Source organism: Equus caballus, chromosome 5, assembly GCF_041296265.1.
Source record: "Equus caballus isolate H_3958 breed thoroughbred chromosome 5, TB-T2T, whole genome shotgun sequence".
In the NCBI taxonomy this organism is placed as follows: domain Eukaryota; kingdom Metazoa; phylum Chordata; class Mammalia; order Perissodactyla; family Equidae; genus Equus; species Equus caballus.
In genome coordinates, this window is record NC_091688.1 from 5,950,954 (window position 1) to 5,961,800 (window position 10,847).

A 10,847-nucleotide genomic window follows, 5' to 3' on the forward strand; every position below is an offset into this window, starting at 1 on the left:
ACTTTCTTTTTAACTTTCATGTATACCTCAGTTCACCGGAGTATAAAATGGTCTAATTTTTTTTAAGGTTTTAAAGGAACCATAAAGTAAACAATTATTGTAAAACTTTTTGCCAGTGCAGAGCACAACTATAAAAGTAAAACACAATCTGAAACATATTCCAGACTTGATTTCTGTTTCTGACTGGCCGAATCTCAAAAGTCATTTGTCTAATAGCCTCACCTTCATGAATTTTGGTCTAATTTGTGTTTATAAATCATTTAGCAACCTCTACTTGATCAGGAAATTTTCTTGCACCTGAATATGTATGAAAGAATAATCAAGAACGGTAGAAATGGTTCTTATTCCAGTGAATGAGGAACAAAGTGCACTTGGCTAGCTGGCGTAACTACAGCATAAGACGCCTCTTAGTAGAAAACCAAAGGGGATAAGGGTCACCTTGAGATGAAAGCCAGAAGGAGTGAAGGCTTCCCTACAGACTTTTCATAGTTCTGTTTAACAACTTCCCACTCCTTTTTGCCTATAGTTTTACAGATATTCTCCTACAGTTTTCTTAATTTTGAAAGTGCCTCCTCTGTTTACTCCACGTTTCTTCAGCTTCACATTTTCCCCAACACAACACCACAAAGCTATTAGCCATGATACCTCTCCTTTAAAATACCCCCATCTCTTCCTTCAATACCTCATCTCCCTGTTTTCCACCATATTCCTTGGGATTTTAATTGATTTCTTCACTCTAGTAGTATGGTCTGCACTTAAACACGTCATATAACTTTCAATAATAGTTGTCCCAAACGATTAATTGCCAAGTCTTCATTATATAAATCTCATCCTTTTAATTATCAATTTAAAGTCTTTATACTTAGGAGTCTAATTTTACTCCTAATACAAAACCACACTTTAGATAATGACAAGGAGGAAACATAAGATCGCCAGACTTGCAATGCCAAGTAGAATCAAAAACAAAGGCAAGGGGGCGGGGGGGGGGGGGGGGGGGGGTGGAGGCGGGTAGGAGTGAGGGCGTGGAGATCAGATGGGTCCTCTAACTTATTCTGCATAAGAAATCTGACTTTTCCCCTGAGAGAGATCAACCCACGATGAATGTCCTTCTTCCAGTATTATCGGCATTATAATAGCAATCTCTACTGATGTGCTCCACACTATGCTAATCGCCTTACCTCCATTACCTTACTTAATACAAACAACAACCCTAAGAGGTAACTGCTTTTACTATTTCTATTTTACAATCAAGGAAACTTGGCCTTAGAGAAATGTTAAGTCAACTGTCCAAAGTTATCAAAGCTAGTAACTGGCAGAGGGAGGAGCTGAACCTAGATATTCTGAATCCACCGCACTGAAATGCCTCTTTTCTTCTATCAGAAAACTGTTACTGAGCATGTCCTCTGGTCCAGGGTTACTTCTAATGCCTGCAGCAGCTTTGTCAACCTGCACTGAGGTGCTTTTACAGAGCATTCATGAAGAGAAGAAGACTATATAATCTCCAGAGCTTAGACCCTGGGTCTCCAAAAGAAGACCCCTCTTCTCTTTCAGTGCCTCCAAGGAGAAGCAGTTACACAGAAAATGCTTCTTTGACAGATTCTTTGAATCCTGAAGGAAAACTTCCTACACAATACCGTACAAATTACAGACTCCTATTGTCCGTCCCCTAGACAATCTTCTTATCTCAGGTAAAATCTGCCATGTGGCCAAAGGGAAATCATTTTACTCTGAGGTGACTTTCACAACTCTCGATTAGAGCTCGTTTGTGCTTTCTTCTGAGATACAAAAAGTCAAGGGAAAATAAGTGTTCAGTTTTAAGTTCTAATTCAGATTTGGACTGTATTTTAGAATCAAGTTTCAATTAAACAACTAGTTAATAATCATTTAATTGCACGACTCTGTTTTCAAGCTGTATGGGGATTATAAAAACAAACAAACAAATAAATAAATAAATAAAATGAACCCTCAGTTCTCCAGGAGTGCTGAACCTAGTGAGGAATATACACACATACGTTATTGGTAAGGGAGATCAGAAATACGAGGTTGCTTCTTTGAGATGCAGCTTCAAGGATCAGAAAGTCAGAGGCTAACAGAAAGATATCAACAGATATGTATGGGAAGATTATTCCAAGCAGAGACCACTCCTTCGAGTACACGCCAGTAGATGAGAGACTGCGGATATGCTGGACTTATGAGTATAAGATTAATGTGGACGGGGCTTGGGCTTGTGGAAGCAGGCAAGGGAAAGAGGATGCAGTAGAAGATAAGGCCATTAAAGAGAGAAGAGTCAAATTCTGTAAGGCTCTAAATATCAGGCCGAATTGGTGGAATGTTTCAAAAACATCAAAGAAAGGTAGTGAATGTCTGTCAAGTCACATGCTAAAAAACATAAAAGGATCAAAAAAATTTTGTAGAGAAAGTGTTCTGTTTTATTGGAAGTTTGGCTTTCAACTATTGGAATACAAATTTTAACCTGTTTAAACTTATAAAGTGGTACCTAAAACAGATTAGCACTTTCCCTGAAATGTAAGAAAAAGTCCTTTGAGAGTGGAAAGACAGAGGAAATTTTGTCCTTTTTCCCCTCCGTATGTCTCTGGATTTGGTTAATAACAGCTCCATTTAAGATGATCCAACTTGCCCTTTTAAAGTCTTCTAGGAGGAAATACAAACATCACTGACTGTGATTTGACATTAGCTTTGCCTAAAAATCACATAATATTTTTTATTTAACTGTCCATTGGTGAGAGCAAGCACTCGGTCAGGATGGAGACCAAGTTGTTCTATTTACTTCAGTTATTAGATTTGAAAAAAATCTAGGGGTCCAGAGAGAGTAAACAGAGCCATCCCGTACACAACCAACAGAATCAGCCACGATGTTAATGTCTTCAGACAAATGACACGCCTTTCTAGACTACTAGATTGCTTTTCAGACCCTGTCCTCTTCCTCATCTAATTTGCAATAAAACAGAAATGTACTACGTTTTTATTATATAATCAGCAACTATTTACTGGGCGTGACACCTCTGCTTTATTCCTATACTCCCTGAACATATTTCACTCACACTAGAGAGCTTTCTGATAAGACAGGGCACATGATGGCACATCACACAGCAGCTCTCTGCCAAGGGCACGTGACAAAATAGGTCTCAAAACAGATCAGCTTTCAAATATCAACACCGGCAGCATGTTTCTCCCCCACGTATTTCTCTGTCAGGCAAGGCGCACAAACTGTGCAGATCACATGGCAGTTCACATGAAACTTTAATTGTGAGCAGCTCACAAGGAGTATCACTTCTGCTTCAGTGGCCAGACTTCAGATTCAGCGGCTGTTTTGGGTCTCCAGAATCATTCTCTCATATTTACTGCAGGAAGTTCCTTCTTGTAAAATCATTTTGTTCACAAAATTTGGCCCTTTCTACTTTATAATTGTTTTTAACCAATATTAAAACTCAAACAGGTATAATGAATAACTGTTACAGTCCCTGGTGGAGGGGTCCATAAGACTGAGAAACAGAAGATCGGAAGTTTGGTACAAGTCAGGGACACTTGCTAGACGTGAGACAATAGGCGAAACTCAAATGCAAACCTCAATCCAGGATTCAACACCAGCTTTCAATTCCTTGATAAATGCCCTTGAAAATAGAGGAGCAATGCAACAACAAACTGGACTATGAGTAATTGCATCCTGCTCTGACCGGTTATGCAGGGATACTGAGCTGCTACTCAAAAGAGCTAACTACTAACCAAGGGAGAAGAGTAAGGTTTAAACAGGAGGAGTATTTCACAGCGACTGGGGCGGGAAGGCAGGGTGGGAGAAAAGGAAGCACAGGAAAAAAGGAACAGCTAACAAGTGGCCACTCAGCTTTCACCCTTTGTAGTGTTCCAGAAAGAGACACCAGACCTCAGCTCTCACACTTTGTAGTGTTCAAAGAGAGGATGTTGAATCTGCTTTATTTTGGTTTTTCGATATAGCACCTTGAGTTTAATTCCTTTTCCAGTTAACATAATGTCTTTCTTCTTCAAAAAACAAGTGTTGAGATTGACTATACACTTTGAGTTGAACACATTTTTACAGTACGTGACGCACTTCTGAAGAACTCGACTAAGGGAAAATCAGTCAGCAAGAAGTTCTTAATCACGACCTATGTGCTCTCAATTACCCTGAGCATCACAGCGGGACAGAAGCTTTCCAAGATGTTGAGAAGCAAAACTAACATCTGTGAAGCAACAATTCACAATGCAACAAAAACCATAACTAAGCGCCAATTATGTGATACTAAGTATCTGCTTCTGTCCCAGGAGGTAGGGACTAAGGGTGGGAGGCAGCATGTCCTTGTTCACAGCCTCACACAATTAAAAATCAAGACGAATCAAGATGACAGATTTTTGTTGTCCTGTACTGTCCTTATTTGAGCACCTCCGTCTGTCAAAGGTAAAGGAAGTAAGCCATGGGAAGGAAGAGGGTGCGAAGGGGGAGGGAAGATCCTTTCGGAAAAGCAAGGATTACTCACCTCTGGTTCCCTACTTTCAGACAACAAATATTTACTAAGCCTTTACTACCATGTCCAAAGTACAACTTGCTGTTTTCACTTTTTTATCCAAATATCCCTCCCCCCCCGCCCCGCAGCGGGAACTGCTGGACCAGTCTGAGCAGAGTGGGGCTAAGCTACATTACCGCATCATCAGCACATCGCCTGGGGCACACGTGCACTGGGGCTCCCGACCCTTCACGCAAGACGTGCCCTATAAACCCCACGGACGACAGAAAAGCAGCACAAATTAAAGCCGCGCCCCGCACGGAGCCGCCTTCCCAGCGGGGAGAGTCAGCAATCCCTGCCCAGAACGCTTTTCTCACCGCCTGTCCTTTCCTTGACCGCATCCCCCCGCACGCGCCCCGCCGGGCGTACCTCCCTCTCGGTTAGGTTCTTGTCGGGCCCCAGCAGGTAGGGAGTCAGGAACGGCTCGGACGGCCTGAGGCTGGCGAAGAAGCCGTAGGCGCAGAGCAGCGCGGTGGGCAAGAACCAGCACTCGCGAGGGACCCGAGCCGTGCGCAGGAGCATGGTGGCCGCCGCCGCCGCCGCCGCCCGCCGGGACACCGGGCCCGGCACTTCCATCCGGAGCGCGAGGGGCGGGGACCCGGCCCGGCCCCTTCCTTCTCCTTTTCCTCCTCTGCCACCTGGAGTGAGGTTCAGGCGCTGCCCTAGCGCAGGCGCCTCCTTTCTGTGGGGCCGGGCCGTTCTGGGCTCGCCGCCGCCTGGGGCCGCCAAGCCCCCGGCCTTCCCTTGCGCCGGCGCCTCACGCGGGGCCGCCCGCCGCGCGGCAGAAAACCGGACACGCCCACCCTCCGCCCCGCCTCCACGCTGAGAGCCAATCACAGCGGACGCCGGGAATGTGGCTTCTCTCCCATTGGTCGTTGGGTCACAGGATGCGAACGGGCGGCGGCCCGCCAGACCGCTGACGTCCGGGGGCTCCGGCGCGGGGGACTTGAAGGGCTCCGGGACGGACGCCGTGGTTGTCCTGGCGGCGCGCGCTGGTCAGGCGGGGAGCTGTCGGCCCACGCTCGCAGCCGCTTCGGTCATCCTCTGTCAGGAATGCTCCATGCGGCCTAATCCCCGCCGGAAGGAACGCGCTGTTCCACGGTCACCCTCTCATTCTTAATCACCGTCCCTCTGGACGTCCTTTCATATTCTCTTTCCCGAGAGACTTAGTGGCCAAGGCCGGGCAACGATTTAACCTTGAGGCGGGGGAGTGTTAAACCTCTCCTCCAGCAGCTTTCGTGTTTTAAACTGTATTCAGCTGCCGAAGAAAGGCACTGGAAGCCTCGGCTCTGAGCGCTCGGGACGTTTCCGACAGACTGAAGGGAAGAAAGTAACCTCAAGTATTGTGAGAAGGACGAAGGAGCTAGTCCCTTAACTGAAGGACCGTAATGGAGTCCTAATTAAAGGGTTTTAGCTTTATTTCGTCACTTTTTGCAAGCAGGATACAAAGAGAACAAACATAACTGTATGATACAGCCTGTGTTTAAAAGGAAAGTGGGAAATCCTGAGTCATTGACGCAATCACGAAATATCACCGGTCTCTTCATTAAGAAAAAAAAAAAACACCAAAAAAAGAGGTCTTGGCATAGTTTTCAAGGGCAAAGCATGACAAGAATTCCCAGTGCTTTCTTTCGTCTCAATGTATAAGCCTCTTTCTGCCTGACTCACGGCCTGACTCTATCCCAGTCCTTTCCACTGCAGACCAAGCTGCACCACGTAAAGGAGTTTTCCCTGTGCAAGATTTGCGGAGTAACACATCCTCCCAGAAGCTCACAGAGAACATTTTTGAACTCTGTTTTGTTTTCATGTATGTTACGACCCATCTAGCTCAATTTTTCCCCTGTGTCAGCAAATGACACTTTTTGCAAAAGGGATACTTTTTGCATTCAGCCGGAAAAATGAGTCTTACCAGATGGCACAACATGCTAGTAAAAGGAAAGAAGGCAGACTTGTTTCTAAGGCTGCACAAGTGAATGGCACCAAAATATGTGAGTTGATTAATCTTTGAAGAAATGCAATTGTTGGTATTTACATCTATCATTGGGTCTCGAAGTGTGATCCAGGAAGCCTTAGGGGTTCTTGGGACCTTTTCAGAGTTCGACAACGTCAAGCTATTCTCATAATAGTACCAAGACTTCATTTCCTTTTTCATGCTAGAAACTACATGATGTGTGATGACATCATCACTTTAACAGCTAAGAGAATATTTGCTTGCATATTTTTGTGTTTAAAAAGCTTTTCAGATTTAATTTCTAATATGGCAACTATCAATAAGTGTAACCCACAAAAATAAAGAGTCTTTAGGGTCCTCAATAACAGAAGTCTTGAGGCAAAAAAGTGAGAACTACTATCTACATAATACAATCATTTAGTCCCCTAAACTCCAGCCGTAGTATCCGCCTCTCATCATGACTACAGAGAGAACACTAGTGGTCCTCTTGGCAATTGCTTTGCATTTAAATTCAGTGCTTTGGTAGAAAAGAAAAAGAAAAAAGAAAACCGGGAGAGGCCTCAGAAAGAGTGAGCCGACTTATGAAGAAGAGCTTTCTGTCCCTTCCCTGAGGCTTGGAGACCTGAATTGTGTTAATCTGTAAATTACTGCTTTTGAAACTTTTCCATGGTATAAATCAATTAGACACCTCAGCTCCTCTTTGCAATGTTGGGCACTAACAAATAATGTTTGTTCTTGAATTGGGTAGAAACTATTTTTTGCTATTTTTCTCTAAGAGGCCGTGGTAGGCAGAGTTCTGAGAATGACCTCCAATGACCCTTGCCCTTGTGTAATCTAATCCCCACCCCATTGAGTGTGGAGTGGAACCCCTGAATTTGATGAGATAGTACGATTGTGATTGTTACATTATATGGCAAAAGCTAGATTATCCTTGTGGGCCAAATCTAATCACACGAGCTCTTTAAAAGCAGAGAAGTTTCTCCTGCTGGTAGCAGAAGAGGAAGTCATAGGTAATTGAAGAATGAGAAAGATTTGATGTTGGAGGAGGTTATGTACCAAGGATGTGGGTACCCTGTAGCAGTTGAGACTGACTCCTGGCTATACAGCCAGCAAGGAAGAGGGGATTTCAGTCCTACAGTCACAAGGAACAGAATTCTGCTAATAACCTAAAGGAACTTGGAAGTGGATTCTTTCTCAGAGCCTCCAGATTAAGAGTCCAGCTTGGCCAACACTTGAATTTCTTCCTGTGAATCTCTCAGTAGAGAACCCACCCAAGCCCACCTGGACTTCTGATCTACAGAACTGTGAGCTAAGCTGTTATCGTAATGTTTTATACTGCTAAGTTTGTAAAAATGTGTTATGCAGCAATAGGAAACTACTGCAGTGGTAAATAGAATATATTTTTTAAATTGAGGCAATATTCACATAAGATTACCCATTAACCGTATTTGAGTAAACGACTCAGTGGCATTAGTACATTCACAATGTTGTGCAACCATCACCTCTATCTAGTTTTAAGACATTTCACCACCCCGAAAGGAAACTTGTACCCATGAAGCAATCACTCCCTATTCTCCCTCTCCCTTGGCCCTTGGCAAGCACTAATATGCTTTCTGTCTCTATGGATTTACCTATTCGGGATATTTCATACAAATGGAATCATACAATATGGGACCTTTTGTGTCTGGCTTCTTTCTTTTAGCATAACATTTTCAAGGTTCATCAACATTGTAGCATATATCAGTACTTCATGCCTTTTTATGGCTGAAAAATATTCCGTTTTATGTATATAACACATTTTGTTTATCCATTCATCAGTTGATGGACATTTGGGTTGTTTCCACTTTTTGGCTGTTGTGAATAGTGCTGCTGTGAACATTTGCGTGCAGACATTTGTTCGAGTACCTGTTTTCAATTCTTTTGGGTACGTAGGAATGGAATTTCCAGATCACTTTATAATTCTATGTTTAACTATTTGAGGCAGTATCAAACTGTTTATCACAGAGCCTGCACCATTTAATGTTCCCACCTGCAATGTATGAGGGTTCCAATTTCTCCACGTCCTTGCCAACAGTTGTTATTTTTTCTTTTCTTTTTTTTTTTTAAAAAATATCCATCCTAGGGGTGTGAACTGATATCTCATTGTGGTTTTGATTTGCATTTCCCTAATGATTAATGATGTTGAGCATCTTTTCATGTATTCATTAGCCATTTGTATGTCTTCTTTGGAGAAATGTCTGTTCAAGTCTTTTGCCCACTTTTTAATTGGGTTGTCTTTTTGTTGTTGAGTTGTAAGAGTTTTTTTACACATCTTGGATACTAGAGCCTTGTCAGATATATGATACGCAAATATTTTTGCCCATTCTGTAGGGGTAAATAGAATATTGAGAGACGTTTTTCTCTATTTATGTATAAAAGCATGTGGGAATGTGTATTTTGCAAAAAGTAGAGTTATATTATGCACCCTTTTCAATCTTGCTTTTCTGACTCAGGAATAATTCACGAGAAACATTCCACGTAATAAGGTTAAGCTCTAATTCTTTCTAATGTCCCGTTGTGTGGGTGTACCATCATTCAACCTTTCCCTATTTATGTTCATTCACCGTGTTTTCAGTTTTTTGGTCACTTCCAACAATGTTGCAATTAACATCCTTGACAATATATGTCTATGTAGTTTTTGTTTCATTTTTATGGGTTTTATTCCCAGGCGTGGGATAACTAGGTCAAAGAGTATATGCATTTTTTATTTTAATAGACATTGTTCAGTCATTTTCCATAAAAGCTATAATAACTTACATTTTTACTAGCAACATATGAGTCTTTGTGTTGCACTGCATCCTTGCCAACAACAGGTGTAATCAGGCCTTTAAAGTTTTCCTAGTCTGATAGGTGAAAAGCAGTGTTTCTCAGCCTGTAATGATTTTGCCCCACCCACCTCGCCTGGGACATTTGGCAAAGTCTGGAGATAGGTTTGATTGTCATAACTGTCACTCATGGTTGGGGGTAGGTGCTACTAGCTTCTAGTGGGCAGAACCAGGGATTCTGCTAAATACCCTACCATGATCAAGGCAGCCCCCATAACAGTTATCCAGCCTAGAATGCCAATAAGTTTGAGAAATCCTGGTATAAAGTGATACCTCATTTTATCTTCAATTTGAAAGTCTTTATGGGTGAGTGTGAGCATTTTTCCATGTTTGTCAGCTATTTGGAGTTACTCTTCTGTAAATTACCTATTCATGCCCCTTGCTCATTTTTCTTTTAGTTGTTTATCTCTCTCTTATCAATTTATAAGAGCACTTTATATATATATTTTTTTAAAGATTTTATTTTTTCCTTTTTCTCCCCAAAGCCCCCCGGTACATAGTTGTGTATTCTTCGTTGTGGGTCCTTCTAGTTGTGGCATGTGGGACGCTGCCTCAGCGGGTCTGATGAGCAGTGCCATGTCCGCGCCCAGGATTCGAACTAACAAAACACCGGGCCGCCTGCAGTGGAGCGCGCGAACTTAACCACTCGGCCACGGGGCCAGCCCCAAGAGCACTTTATATTTTATAAACCAGTATTTGTCCTCTTCATTGAAAATATTATTTTTCAAATAAATATAATTTTTATTGACTCGTTTACATTGTCTTTTGCCAAATAGTAAGATCTTACTGAAGAACATAAAACAAGGGCTGAACAAATGGTTACACATACTATATCCTTGGACAGGAAAACAACATCACAAAAATGTCCGTTCCCCCAAAGTTAATTTATAGCTTTAATGTAACTCCAATTGGAATCCAAACAATATCCAATTAAGAACCCGAAACTATCTTAAAGTTTATATAGGACAAATAAATGTGCAAGGATAGCCAATAAGAATTTGCAAAGAAAGACTGGTAAGGGGGTACTTGCATTACCAGATATCAGAACATATTTTAATGGCTCCAGAATCAAATAAATTTGGCAATATAATTGAATAGGCAAATATATAAGTGAAACAGACTAGGGAATCTAGAAATAGGGGTCAGTATATATGAAAATTTAATAAATGACAACTATTTTGTTTAATTAAATGAAAAAGGGATGGATAATTTAATAAATGTTATGGGAAAAACTGTTGATCCGTATGAAGGAAATTAAATTTGGTACAATCTTATACCATATATAAAAACAAATTCCAGATATAGAAATGACTTAAATTTAAGTAATAATAATCCTCCAAAAGAATCTAGGAGACTACATGTTTACTCTAGGAGCCAAAGAAACCCATTAAATGAGAATGGAAATGCACTAATATAAAATATTTTTAAAAATGAAGAGAATGATAAAATGATCATATTTATTAACTTGATCTTATTGAGGGGATTGCTGGACTG

General features: G+C 41.8%; 1 protein-coding gene across 6 annotated transcripts in view; it reads right to left on the reverse strand.

The window, feature by feature from the left end:
- SLC19A2 (solute carrier family 19 member 2) overlaps positions 1-5,337 on the reverse strand; it is a 32,179-nt gene extending 26,842 nt beyond the window's left edge. For all 6 annotated transcript variants that reach the window (XR_001380709.3, XR_001380708.3, XR_011438975.1 and 3 more), the window contains exon 1: positions 4,908-5,337. Coding sequence is in view for 1 of the 6 variants with exons in the window: in XM_014739500.3 (XP_014594986.2) it covers positions 4,908-5,114 (207 nt within the window). In the remaining 5 variants the exon portion in view is untranslated. The remainder of the gene's footprint in view (positions 1-4,907) is intronic.
- Between the last annotated feature and the right edge of the window lie 5,510 nt (positions 5,338-10,847).